At 43.2% G+C, this 14,231-nt stretch overlaps 1 protein-coding gene across 1 annotated transcript in view; it reads left to right on the plus strand.

The window, feature by feature from the left end:
* EVC2 (EvC ciliary complex subunit 2) overlaps positions 1-14,231 on the plus strand; it is a 117,168-nt gene that overhangs the window by 54,869 nt on the left and 48,068 nt on the right. The window contains exons 10-13 of the mRNA XM_083155525.1: positions 4,132-4,456; positions 7,166-7,396; positions 9,059-9,234; positions 13,679-13,838. Coding sequence (XP_083011651.1) covers positions 4,132-4,456; positions 7,166-7,396; positions 9,059-9,234; positions 13,679-13,838 — 892 coding nt within the window. The remainder of the gene's footprint in view (positions 1-4,131; positions 4,457-7,165; positions 7,397-9,058; positions 9,235-13,678; positions 13,839-14,231) is intronic.

Raw genomic sequence — 14,231 nt, forward strand, 5'->3', positions numbered from 1 at the left:
GCACACGGCATCGGTGGCAGAAAACCATTGTATCTATGATGGTTCATAATTGATGTATTAGTTACCTATTACATCTACATATATCATACATGCACTTAACACAGCTAATCAAATAACGGCCGTAGTTTTCACTTGCAAGATTTTTTTATGTATTCTATTTTTATTGAATGAAATCAAATAAACATTACAAAATGTCCAAACAGTAAAGTGTGTACATTATTGAAATAAAACACCAGTCTGGTTTAGAATAAAGTACAAATGATCTTGCTGGACTGGATAAATGCCTAAACAATTACTGAGTATAAAGATAAGTATCAATATGTAAAACTAAAAGGTAAAGAGAGGGGTATGAGAGGTTAGAAAGTCTAGGAGAGCGAAAATGTGAGGAATGGTGACCAGCATCCAAGAGAGCAAGATAGTTAAGAGCAAAATAGCAGTTCCTTTATGGTGAGACTGCGACAACCCCATTATCTGAGTGCATATAGTTTTTGTAGGCCTCAGAGGATTTATACTCCAGCCAGGGAAGCCAGACTATCGTAAATTCCGCTACTTTATCTTTTGAAGAGAATAGTGTATCTTCCATATTCTGGTAATAGTCAATTCTAGAGAACCACAATCTCCTCGTGGGTAGGCTGTTGGACTTCCACAAAGTGGGGATTACTGCCTGAGCTGCATTAGCGAAGTGCCTTAGCAATGAGGTCTTATAGTTCGACAATGACGTAGTCGAATAGTTGATCAACCAAAAGGCTGGGTCAGTGGGTACTGGGGTATTGAGAATCTCTTGTGAGGTTGCTATTATATCTGCCCAATAAGTTTTAATTATGGGGCAGTTCCACCAAATGTGGAGCATAGAGCCTTTAGCATTTCTGCATCTACAACAAGAGGGGGATGTAGAGGACATAATAGCATGGAGCACAGAAGGGCACATGTACCATCTCATTAACACTTTATATTATGTTTCCCTTACTTGAATGCATATAGAACTTCTATGGGATTTAAGAAAAATAATTTCCCAATCTTTTTGGGTTAAGGATACGCCCAAGTCTTGTTCCTACTTCTGGGTGAAAGGAAGGAGGTTCTGGCCGTCAGGGAGTTGGAGTAGTTTATATAGAGAGGAGATCCTGTGGCTGGGGTCAATAGGGGCTACACATAGCCTTTCAAATTATGTGAGTTCCCCAGAAGCTAATTTGGGCCTGCCATTGGAATTCAAAAAATTTCGCATATTTGCAGAGGGTTGAGCTAACGGACCTACCCTAAAAGGCCCGTCTACAGCCCATTGTCTGTAGTGTGCGAGGACCATTCCCGGGAGAAAGTCAAGGTTGCCAAGGAATGAGGTTAGGGGGCCAAAAGTCGAAGAAATATTTGTCACATCGTGTCTTCTTCCAAAACAAGAGTCTTGGGGAAATAGTCGGATGGATAATGGGAGGTCTATTCAGTAGCGGGAGCCAGGGAAAAATCTCAGAATATTGTTGCATACATTCCCCTTCTAGTTCCTCCCACTGTTTGCAATGTCTATTCCTGGTCCAACCTAAAACTCTGTTGAGCAATATTGCATTGTGGTCGCTTTTTATGATTCCTGTTATTTTATTACCATTTCACAAGCACATACAGGTGAAACTTGAAAAATTTGAATATCGTGCAAAAGTTCATTTATTTCAGTAATTCAACTTAAAATGTGAAACAAATATATTATGTAGACTCCATTACATGCAAAGTGAAATATTTCGTCTTTATATGTTATAATTTTGATGATTACAGCTTATGAAAGCCCAAATCCAAAATCTCTGAAAATGATAATATTGTGAAAAGGTTCAATACCGTAGGCTCAAAGTGTCGCACTTTAATCAACTAATTAATTAAATGGTCTCTCTCAGTATGGTTCAGTAGAATCATGAGGAAGACTGCTGACCTGACCGTTGTGTAGAAAACCAATCATTGACACCCTCCAGAGGGAAAGCCTCACACAAGGAGTGGAAGGGAAAAGTGTGGAAGAAAAAGTTGCACAAGTAACAGGGATGACCGCAGCTTGGAGAGAATTATCAGGAAAAGGCCATTCAATAGTGGCCATTCAAAGGGGTGGACTGAGGCTGGAGTTGGTGCATCAAGAGCCACCACACACAGACGGATCCTGGACATGGGCTTCAAATGTCGTATTGCTCTTGTCAGGCCGCTCCTGAACAACAGACAATGCCAGAAGCGTCTTACCTGGGCTAAATAAGGAAATAACTGGTCTGTTGCTCAGTGGTCCAGATTCCTCTTTTCTGATGAGAACAAATTTTTCATCTCATTTGGAAACCCAAGTCCCAGACCCTGGAGGAAGAATGGAGAGGCACACAATCCAAGATGCGTGAAGTCCAGTACTTCATTCTTCCTTCAGCAGACAAGCTATATGGAGATGCTGACTTCATTTTCCAGCAGGACTTGGCACCTGCCCACATTGCCAAAAGTACCAAAAGCTGGTTCAGTGACCATGGGATTACTGTGCTGGATTAGCCAGCAAACTCGCCTGATCTGAACCCCATAGAGAATCTATGGGGCATTGCCAAGAGAAAGATGAGAGACATGAGACCAAACAATGCAGAAGAGCTGAAGACCACAATTGAAGCATCCTGGTCTTCCATAACACCTCAGCAGTGCCAGGCTGATGGCATCCATTCCACGCCGCGCTGAGGCAGCAATTCATGCAAAAAAGACCTGAACCAAGTATTGGAGTACATATGCATTTCTATATTAAATTTAAAAAAAAATTTTTTTATTTATTTGATGTAATTTTCTGAGATATTGGGTTGGGGTTTTCATAAGCTGTAAATAAAGGCTTGAAATATCTCAATTTGCATGTAAGTCTATATAATATTAGTTTCACTTTTTAAGTTGAGTTACTGAAACAAATAAACTTTTGCACAATATTCAAATTTTTTTGAGTTTCACCTGTATACCTGCAAATTAAGGCTTTGAGGGGTAGATGTGTGAAACAGTGACAAGGGAGGAGAAGTGATAAAGTGCCTGGTACTTTATCACTGGCCAATCAGCTCCTGACTGTCCCTTTTTAAACCCAGCCTGTAAGTTAACAGTCAGGAGCTGATTGGCCAGTGATAAAGTACCAGGCACTTTATCGCTTCTCCTCCCTCATCACTGCTTCATACATCTACCCCTGAGTGCCAAGTGAATTTGTCAAAATTGTTGTGAAAATTGGCCAAGCCAATATTTTTATTCATCATAATGACCTGTAATGTTTATCTTCGATTGGAAATGTAATCTTTTTTTTACACAACATTTTTTTATTTGAATTTATATAACAAATGTGAGCAAAGCTGGCGTTTTTAGCTTGTATTTTGCACATTTCTCACAGAGCTGTTGGCCCTCGTATTGTTCACATCTCTCACAGAGTTGCTGGCTTTTTTAGCAGATATTTTTGAGCATCTCGCTCAGATATTTTGGCACTCAAAGGGTTAAGGGGGGTATTCAATCTTCGGGTCACAGCAGACGAGCTTGCTCGCCCGCCGTGACCCAGTCCCGTTCTCGGTCAGCTCGACCGAGAACATGCAGGCGGGATTCAATGTCCCGCCTGCAGCGGGTCGAGAAGGGGGCGTGGTCGCGAGTTGCGGCCGGGAAGTGACGAGCTGCAGCCGGCAGCTCGTCACTTCCCGGCTGTTCTCGGCAGAACGAGCCCGACAGCTAGAGCTGTCGGGCTCGTTATGCCAGGAAACCCTGTTCAATGCTGTCGGGGAAGACAGCATTGAATAGGGCCCGTCGAGCATCTCCCCCACGGGAGATGCTCGACGGCAATTGAATATCCCCCTAAGGCTTTTTTTTTTTTTTTTTGTCGTGATCCAATTAAAATTCCAGTATGTGTTTTGGGGATTGTTGGGAGGACACCCAGGCAAACATGGGTGAATGTAAAACTCAGCACAGATGATATTGATCTAAGAACCCCTTTGCTGGGAGGCAAATAAATGATGAAACAGAGACATTTAAATTGTGTGATTAAAAGGAGATGCAAAGCAAAATAAACAAAGAAAATGGTGCATTTGCTAATAATTAGTGTACAATGTTAACATTTTAGCTTTGAATATTGTGCCAGGTATTGTAAAATGTTACATTCATTGCATATGCTAATTTGTGTGTCCCCAGCTCAGAGATCGGCAATATGACCCAGGCAGATGCATATTTGGAAGTATGTCGAATACAAGTCTGCAAAGATGTCACTGGGATACTGCTGCGACAGATGGCCAGTGACGCCAGCCTCTCACCTCTGGAGGAGAGAAAGCTGTACGCTGCCCTGAGCGGCCACTGGATTGACCTTGAGAAGAGAATACAAGAAGAACATCAGCGGAAGATGGTCGCTTTGACCGCAGAATGTAACTTGGACACCAGGAAACAAATGGACCTTCAGCTTCGCAGGCAGAAAGAGGCCAGCGATGAAGCGGAGGGGCTCACGAAGCACGCGGAGGAAAAGGTATGTCAACTAGGACGAAGGCCAAGCGACAGCCTTTTCTACACGTAGATACAAAATGCATTGGTTTCATAAATTGTGGTCACAATATTAGTTTTTTTCACCCCAAATGGTCTCGCTTGGGGGTCCTCTGATACAGTCATTGGGAAATGCCACTTTTGGTCTCCCAGAACTACAGGAGATGGATCTCTGAGATCCTGCTCCCAGCTGAATAATTGCTGATAGTATACTTTCGAACATAGAACACCTTCTTGCAACTCTAATCTAAAACCTCTGCGGTGAATCATTCTTTATTGTCATATTACAAGATGAATAAATGTCTAGTAGGCCCTTGAGGCTTCTCAACTTTGAAAGGTCGCTGTAAACACAGAAAAATGCAGCAGGAGAACGGCCTGGTAACATTTTACGCGCAAATCAGTTTTGTTAATAGAGAAGATATATATACCGCGACACGGGCTGGCAGAATAATGGATATACTAATAGATTTTGTAAACTACCGTGTTATTAAACACGACACATGCCATGAATGTCTAATCTTTTAAGCTCCCTATTTTCTTGCTCTTATTGTTTTCAAGGTGAGGATAAGAATGTCATTTTAATTCACGGGATTCAGTGTTACTGAAAGTAATATCGGTTCTTTGTAAGTCGGGCTTATTTTCTGCTGCAGGGATTTACATATACATAGTTTTATTTTGTCAGGATAATTAAACAAAACTTTACTATTAGATATCGTATTTTACTATGAGCTTGATTCATAGTTGTACAGCTTACCTGCGGCTGTTCCGATACCATACGACTGATACGTTAATGTCGCAGGAGGCATCGGAAGAAAAAATAAGCCTCTCACTGGCATCGGAAATATAATGGCCAAGTACAAGGGCGTAGAAATGGATCACCACCACGATTAACTGGTTCACATACAACAACTATGAGTCAGGCCTTATAGCAAATAATAAAGGGACTAATTCAGACTTAAAATGGGCAAAACCATGCTGCATTGCAGGTGGGGCAGATGTAACGTGCAGAGAGTTAGATTTGGGTGAGTTATTTGGTTTCGGTGCAGGGTAAATACTGACTGCTTTATTTTTATACTGCAATTTAGGTTTCAGTTTTAACACACCCCATCCAAATCCAACTCTCTCTGCACATGTTTTGCCCATTTGGAGAACAAATTTGCCCTACGATCCTGTCTGAATTAGGCGCATAATCCTCTCCAGAGACTCCCACTGCTGCTCTATACTCAGAGGGACACCGCTCTGCCTCCTTCTACTGTGTGACTCTTGGGGGTAGATGTACAGTCCTTTTGCATTAAACAGCCCTGTATCTGCCACTGAATCTGCATACAAAGTGCTACGTTACACAGTTTTCCAGGAATAGAGCCACAGTCACACACAAAATATAGACATGCCACATATAATTTTAATCAGCAGAAGCTGCTTGTGCTTCCTATTTGCGTCCATTTGCAAATGACGCTATTTAACGCAAAAAGGTTGCAAAAATGATTACTGCCACAACCGAGTCACACAGAACTCACGCGTAATGTATAACACAACTTGTATTGCATGGAGGATAGATAAATGTACATCTCTATTAATATATGTGCTCGGTCCATTATCTGAACAGACCCTCTTTACCGTTTGTGGTGGCGCAGGTTCAGATAATGACAGCATGTATGAAACCCTGAACTGCTAAAAAGGGAAAGCATTGACTCACCTGCCTGGTGGAGATCCACTAGGGATCATTGTGGTAGATGTAGGAACCGGCATTATATGAGAAAAGCAGTATCAGCACCATTATGTGCACGAATGCTACTTACCGTATTTATGTGTGAAGGAGGATAGCATGACAATGTGTGGGGCAATATATGAGCAGTCAATGGTATGGACCGTTCCAACACCTGCACCTATCCGTAGATCTTGAGGACAGGTTTGGCAACCCTTGCTGTAGATGCTGCTCAGTGGCGGCTGCCGGTTTAAGCAGCTAGGTACAGTAGATCTAATGGATTTTTAATGGGCAATTAATATCATCTTTTAAAAAGCATATTATAATGTGCATAAAATGTTTGGCGTAAACCAAATGCTTCTTCATGATTATTGAAGGTCTTTTCCGTGGACTCCACAGGCACATACCCCAAATAAGGTGCAATCCTGGTGAATGTGGAATGTAGAGCACCCTAACCTAAACCTCACCCTAAACATTTATCCTAATACCTTATCCCTAAAACCCTAAACCAGTCCTATCAACCAACCTTAATAACCTTACCCAATCCCCTAAACCAGTGGTAGCCAACCCTAGCCCTCAAGAGCTACCAACAGTTCACATATTCCAGACAACCTAGCTGCTGCACAGCTGCACTCATTAATCACTGACACATTTTAAAAGATACACAGATGAAGCTAATTAGCTCACTTGTGATTCTGTGAGGAGACCTGCAAAACATGCACTGTTGGTAGCTCTCGAGGACTAGGGTTGGCTACCCCAGCCCTAAACTAACCCCTAACTCTAATATCCCTATTACACAAACCCTAAAGGGCCGACTGGAAGGGCCATACGGTTCTTACCTGCAGGTGAATTCCATGTGTCAATGCTTTGTCCAGTTTGAGTCCATGTCATGCAGTCTAGTCCATTTTTAGTGTGAGGGTTGTGGGAATGGTCAACATGCAGAGGAATCGGTGGTGCAAAGAACTTCTCCTCATGTCGCATTTCTTCTAGTCTTTCACAGAATACAGATCCCTCCTTGACAAGCTCCATGGCCTGGAACGGGCTGAGACGAAGAGAATCTTGTTGTACAAGCAAGAGGAGCAGTTTGCCAGGGGCTACAGACAGCTGACCATCACTCACAGGACTGAACTGCACAAGATCTTCTTTGACCAAGTGTCCAGTTCAATGAAAAATAAACCAGCTATGCAAAAGTCTGTCATTAAAGACTATTTGAAAGTCCAGGTAGGAGGAAGGGTTATGACGAGTACAAATAGATTTCAAATGTTAAATTTGATTGGACAACTTTAAAACTACACTCGATAAATGGCTAAAATAACCTCACTTTGTATTGTTTTTAACCTTTCAATGAAGACTCATCCCGATCACCCTCGAAGAGTCAAACCGTAGTCTGAATGCGGGAAATTCAAGTATTCTATCTTGGCCTTATAAAGATTGAGGGGGATATTCAATCTCCCGCCGCCATTCCCGACGGGGGAAATGGCGGCGGGGCCCTATTCAATGCTGTGTTCCCCGACAGCATTGAACAGGGATCTCGGCAGAACGTGCCCGACTTCTCAAGCAGTCGAGCATGTTCTGCCGAGAACGATTTCTGTCCGTTTCTTGCGGACACGCCCCCTTCCCAGCACTCGGTAGGCGTGACATTGAATCCCACCTAAAGAATCAGCATCCAGCTGACCGAGAACGGGACAGGGTCACGGCTGTCGGGCCAGCCCGACAGTCGTGACCCGTCATTGAATACCCCTCTGAGTTTGATGGTTGTACATGCAGATACACTGCTTTTAATTACTATTTTTTACTGTTTATTCTGTGCTTTATTTAACAGGTCTATTTGCTAAGTCTGGGAGAGAGATAAAGTACCAACCAGTCCCTAACTGTCCTTTTTCAAACACAGCCTGTAATATGGCAGTTGGGGCAGGTACTTTGGGCAGTATTCAATGAGAAAAATTTGCCGTGTTTTATGGCGAGTTTGTGCTATTTTTGTGTTGGAAGGAGCATTTTGCTCTCCAAAAGTGAACCACCCTATTCAATGTGATATTTTCGCCGTCTTTTTAAGTGATTTTCGCCGTGTCTCTCTGTGTAGCAATTCTCCATCTTTTCATGGAGAACTGGATTGTGTGAACTTTTAAACTAAAAGGTTTTTTTTTTAATTTTGGTGTCAAAACATCAGGATTTTTTTTCTGTTAAGGGGCATGTTATTTTTATTCATGTGCTTATAGCACATGAATATATATTTAATTTAAAAAAAATATATATATATTTTTTTTACACACAGAGCAGCCAGCAGGGGGCCGGAGCTCTCGAGCCGCTCATTAGATATTCATGTATTCACTGCACCCGATCATTACATGTGCACGATCGGGTGCAGTGAATACTGCGTCCCCCGCTGGCTATAGGGGGGCAGCTTGTGCTGTCTGGGTCCCGGGGAGCCCTCCTCCCCTCCACATATGTTCTGGGGCAGCCAGGGAGACTTTAATCTCCCTGGCTGCCACCGTCCCCCGGCTCCCTGCCAGCTCCCTGCCGCGGACGCTCGTCCGCTGCAGGGGTTAAGACTCGCCGCGAGTGGCAGCGAGTCTTAACCACATTGAATAGTGGGAGCAGGAGTGGCAGCGAGCCCTCCGGAACAGGGCGAGTGCATGGCGAGAGAAAAAATCTCTCTCCATGCACGGAGAATTTTTCTCATTGAATACTGACAAAAAATCTTCATTTTATCTCTCTTCAGGACTGAGTAAATAGACCCATAAAAATTTTGTTTTGTTTTTTTAAAGGTCAAATGTATTCTGCAGGTGATGGAGTGGTAAAGGTGATGGAAACAGTGATGCAAACCGTATGCTGAGACTTTCGCCCTCTCTTCGCTAATCGCTCCATTCCTGTTTGTTTTTATAGGAAGAGGCAGAAGATCTTCTGGATGTTCTGCAAGCTACCCAAAAGTATCACATGAATAAAAGACTTTCAGCACAGAAGCACTTGTTGTACGCCATGCAGCTAGGTGACGGACGCTCCCGATGTCTACTGAACTCCGCAGCAACACAAATAGCGAGTCTTATTAACAGGACGGAAAGGTAACATCACTGTATTCAAAAGTAATATCACAGTCACTAGTACAGGGGAGGGCAGCCAATAGGAGCTGTGGGATTTCTCATTCAGTGATGGAGGTGTACCGAGCCTTGGAGAGTGATACACTGGAGAGGGATAAAGTACCTACTATTCAGGTCTTTACTGTCCTAGTATCTTTCTCCAAGGCTTAGTACATCTGATCTTATATGCCCATAGAGTTTGCACAGGGTTTAATACATTTGGAGAGACCAGACTGTCCAGATACTGTAGGATCCGTTGATGACACATCTTGATTACAAAGCTTAAGGGGCCAGATGCACTAATCTTCAGAAGTGATAAAATGGAGAGTGATACACAACCAATCAGCTATCACCTGACATTTTTCAAACACAGTCTGTGTCATGGCAGGTAGGAGCTGATTGGCTGGCTGTTTATCACTCTAGATTTTATCACTTTTGAAGCTTAGTGCTTCTGGCCCAATGTGATTTATTAAAGTAGCCAGGGCTGCCAAGAGTAATATAAGAAATGGATAACCCTACTTTAGCGCCTCTGTTGTTGGCTACAGAAAATGATTGGAGATCAGGAAAGTCCAATATATTTCCCCCGACGACACTTTGTCTCTCTTGATTACCAGACTTACCTTATAAAGAGGCCCTATATTCACATAGGGGGTGTCTTTAGCAGGTAAGTGGTACTTTTAGTAATAACAACCAGGTCCCTCTTCAAGTTACATACTGACCTCTGCTCTGAGCCCTTTACCATAGGATAAAAAAACTTGTCTCTACCACAAGCAGCAATCACCCCTCATATGGATTAACACTCACCTCCTGAAGAGGCCCTATATGCCCCAACAGGTTTCTTTATGTGGATGTCCCCATTCAGAATCATCAATTCGGGAGGAAACCGCAGTCCGTAAAAGTATTCTTTAAAAGTGGTGATAGATCAAGTAAAAGTACATAAAAACACGGGCACCAAGGCCACCTGGATCCAATCACTCCTATACCTTATCCGGCTAAGGACAAGAGTGATACCAGCTGAAAAAAGTACAGCCCATGCTTTCTATGGTGCCACTCCACTCACCACCAACATGATTCGGGCTCAACTAGCCCTTTTTCAAGGTGTCTAAGGTAACATCTCCACTCGTTTTCTGTAGCCTATGACAGGATTGCCGGTTGTGTAGTTTAGTAGTTGGGGAGGCGCTAAAGGAGTTTATACTGTAAATTTCTTATATCTTCAAAGTATTGATGGTGTGGTAAAACCAGGATAACCAGCTAAGCAGCATCCCTAGGGCGCGATACAACTTCTATTCAGAAATTTTTGTATACTGTCAAGAGTAATGTTGGCAATATTTGCTGTGACCACCACTTGCCTACTCTCCCCGTTCCTGCGTGGAGGCACCCCCAGAAGATTGGGCACCCACTTCCTAGAAAAGTGGGCACAATGGGGCAATAGTATGGGAATTGAAGGAGGGGTGGGGCCTACTGATTTATGTCTGTGACAATGAAGTCATTTGGCCCCAATACCGATATGCCCCATTTGCAGCAATTTACCTGTGAGGCAATCACCCAGATTTCTTGAGTTCACAATAGAGACAATCCATTTCCGAAGTATCCCTACTGTAACTCCTAAATTTAAGCCTAACTAATTTATTCATGTCAACATTTTACCATTGTTGACATTCTGGTGTAGACATTATAGCCGTCGATCTAGTGAACATCTTCATACTGACTGCATACTCATGTCTCAGTGTGCAGCCAAAAACATTGGGTATAGTTGGGCTTCTTGCTGCAAATGCTGGCAGGATGCTCCTACGTGTGCCCATCTGTATTTCCATTCACCTGAGAGAAGTGGGGGGGGGGAAGCAAACCTAAAGCCCTGTACACACGGGACGATATTAGCCAGAATTGCTGGCTAAGTGGTCACTGAGCGACCATATCGCCTGTGTTTTCAGGGCAGTATTGCTAGGAGCGCCCTGGTTGCCGTAAAAAAATGGTACACTATGCAATATGGTCGCTGAGCGATAATAAGCCAAAATTGCTCAGCAACCAAATCGCACCATGTGTACACACCTATAGAGTGTGATAATGTGGAGAAGTTGCCCATAGCAACCAATCTGCTTTTACTGTACAGTAGCTCTCATTTATCTAGCACAGTCTTTAAAATGACAGATAGAAGCTGATTGGTTTATATGGGAAGCGTCACTTTATCTCTCTCTAAGGTATTCTTCCAAGGCAGAGGTGTCTTCCTGCACAAGGGCCCTTATTCTGGTTCATTCGCAAAGGCAAATTCCTTCTCAAATGGAAAAAACCATGTGCACTGCAGGGGGGCAAATGTTACATGTGCAGAGAGAATTAGATTTGGGTGAGTTATTTTGTTTCTGTGCAGGGAAAATACTGACTGCTTTATTTTTACACTGCAATATAGATCTCACTTTGAAGTAACCCCCCCCCCCCCCAAATCTAATTCTCTCTGCACATGTTACATCTGCCCCACCTGCAGTGCTCATGGTTTTGTCCATTTGAGAAGGAATTTGCCTTTGCGAGTGAACCAGAATAAGGGCCAAAGTGTGGATATAGGGAGAAACCCATGATGATCCATCAGCCACACTGATCTGGCTGAATTTAATAAACTTTCCACTTTATATGTTCCTATGCTAGGGGTCCAGGACAGGGACAATTGCCATCCTGCCACTCCTTGCTCTTCTGATGATCTTCACATTGGGTCTTAATCTAGCTGTTTAGAAAATTTGCCTCTTAATATTACATTTTATATGCATGTCACATTTTATACATTTCAAACAGTAAGATTTGTAGCAGAGTACTAATCTCAAGAGACCCTTTCATTGCAATTTTGTCCCATTAGCGATGCGACCATGCTGTTACTAGTGTGCCTGCAATGTAGAGTTGGCGTGTGAATGTTCTCAAAGTCTATTGGCGATCGCCGGGTGTGGCTATTCGCAGTTTGCAGAACCGTGCAGCATGCCGCAATACATGTGCATAAGAATTGCGTCAAAGATGAACATGGCTACATCTGTATTTTGTGAAAAAGATTCTGGTGCACGCACATTTGAGCAAAAGTGTATGTGGACTAATTTGTAATGGTAGCACCTTAACTTTAAAAAAATATCAATATGCAAATCCAGTAACAATTGTCACAGGGCCAGATGTACTAAGCTTGAAATGTGATACAATGGAGATAGATAAATCACCGGCCAATCACCTCTGACCTGCCATATCACAGACTGTTTTTGAAAAATGACAAGATAGTGGGCGAGATGTATCAAATGGAAAATGCTGTAAAACCCCAGTTTTACCGCATTTTCCAATGTATCAAAAATGATACCGCACTGAAGGGTATCGCCACCTTTGGGTGGCGATACCCTATAGAAGCCTATGGGCTTCTTTTCGCCGCCCGCTGACGCCGACGCAAACCCGCCGATTCGCCGACCCCCCCTCTGGCTTACCTTCCTGAAGGGTCCTCCTGGACCCCGGAAGGTAAGCCCTGCCTCCCCCTAGTGAAGCAGCCGGACATCCTTCCGGCTGCAGGGGGGAGGAGGAAGTGCCGGGGACAGCATGCATAGCTGTCCCCGGCGTGAGGGGAGAGCGTGGCGGCAGGGAGGTGACGGAGACCCCCCACACACCAGTGTACAGGTATCGCGGGGGGCCTCCGTCACAGCACCGCGATGCCAGCCGCATATGTTAGTACATATGCAGCAGCATCGCGGCGAAGGGCGGCGATGTATTTTAATACATCCCGCCCAGTAGCTGATAGGTTGGATATTTATCACTCTCCATTTTATCACTTTTCAAGGCTTAGTACATCTCGCCCATACTGTGTAAAACAATGTTTCTGAATATTATTTGCATGGGCACACTGACAAAAAAGGTAAAAGTAGTTTAGTTTTTTTTTTTTTTTTTTACAGAGTCAAAAAATATCTGTTTCTAGACATATGTAGTTTCGGGAGATACATTACATTTTCTCATTCACTTCGATGGATTCAAGGTGACATACCTTTGTTGGGACTGACAGGCTGCATAAAGAATGTTATCTGTCTTATTTATGCACACCCCACCGGAATTCTTTAGGTCACATGACTTGGCAAGAACTGAACCGGGTTAAAATTCTATGTTCAGCCTCTCGCAAAAAGCACAGCTGTGGGAATTAACTTGTCCTCAAACGGAAAATAAACAATTTAATCTTGGTCTGCTGAATACAAAACTAATCCTTGTGAACAAAAGCAGTTTTAAATTAATAAATCATACATTGGAAGGTCTAGTAAGTCTTTACTACTGTTTTTTCTTTCAATGGACATTTCCGTTATGATTTTACTGGTCTTAAAATACGTATCTGCAGATGACATGGTGGTTTTGCTATGAAGCCCCAGGGATATCGTAGCACGCCTGTGTACTGTATTAATGTTTGATAGATCTAAATTAATGTCTTTTTCAGGGCCGGACACTTAAGTGACAGCCAGGCTGAGCTGCTGTTGGAAAGATCTCAGACAGAGGTTTTACAAGTGAAACAGAAGTTAGAAAACTTATTAAAACAGGAGAAGCGGAAATTGCATCAGAAGCTTACCTCCAAGCGGAGCCGTCAGATTGCACAGAGGGTAATTCCACAATGCATGTATAGAAATACTGACCTAATTCTATATTTACCTGCCTTTTAGGTCTTGTTTTATGTGTTATTTTCACTTGGTGCGCAGGATTTCATTTGGTTCTTTTTAATCAGATCACTCCTTTTTAATATTTAAATGGTAAACAATAATGCAACTAGAAAACTACAACCCTTGGCGGCAGGCTGCATGGGGAGGCGCTCAGCATAGGACAAGGCCGCCCCTCTCGGTGGGTCCCTTACTGCGGTGTGTCTGCTAAATTTAGTGGGGACATCGCTAAACTGCGAGCGCTTCGCTACTAGCTGCGAATCAAGGCACAGGACAGCCATGTTTTGGATGTGATGTCACACAGCCCCAGCAGCTCTTTCCCCGCACAATCTGGATATA

Source organism: Crinia signifera, chromosome 1 (assembly GCF_055691185.1).
Source record: "Crinia signifera chromosome 1, ASM5569118v1, whole genome shotgun sequence".
Lineage (NCBI taxonomy): Eukaryota > Metazoa > Chordata > Amphibia > Anura > Myobatrachidae > Crinia > Crinia signifera.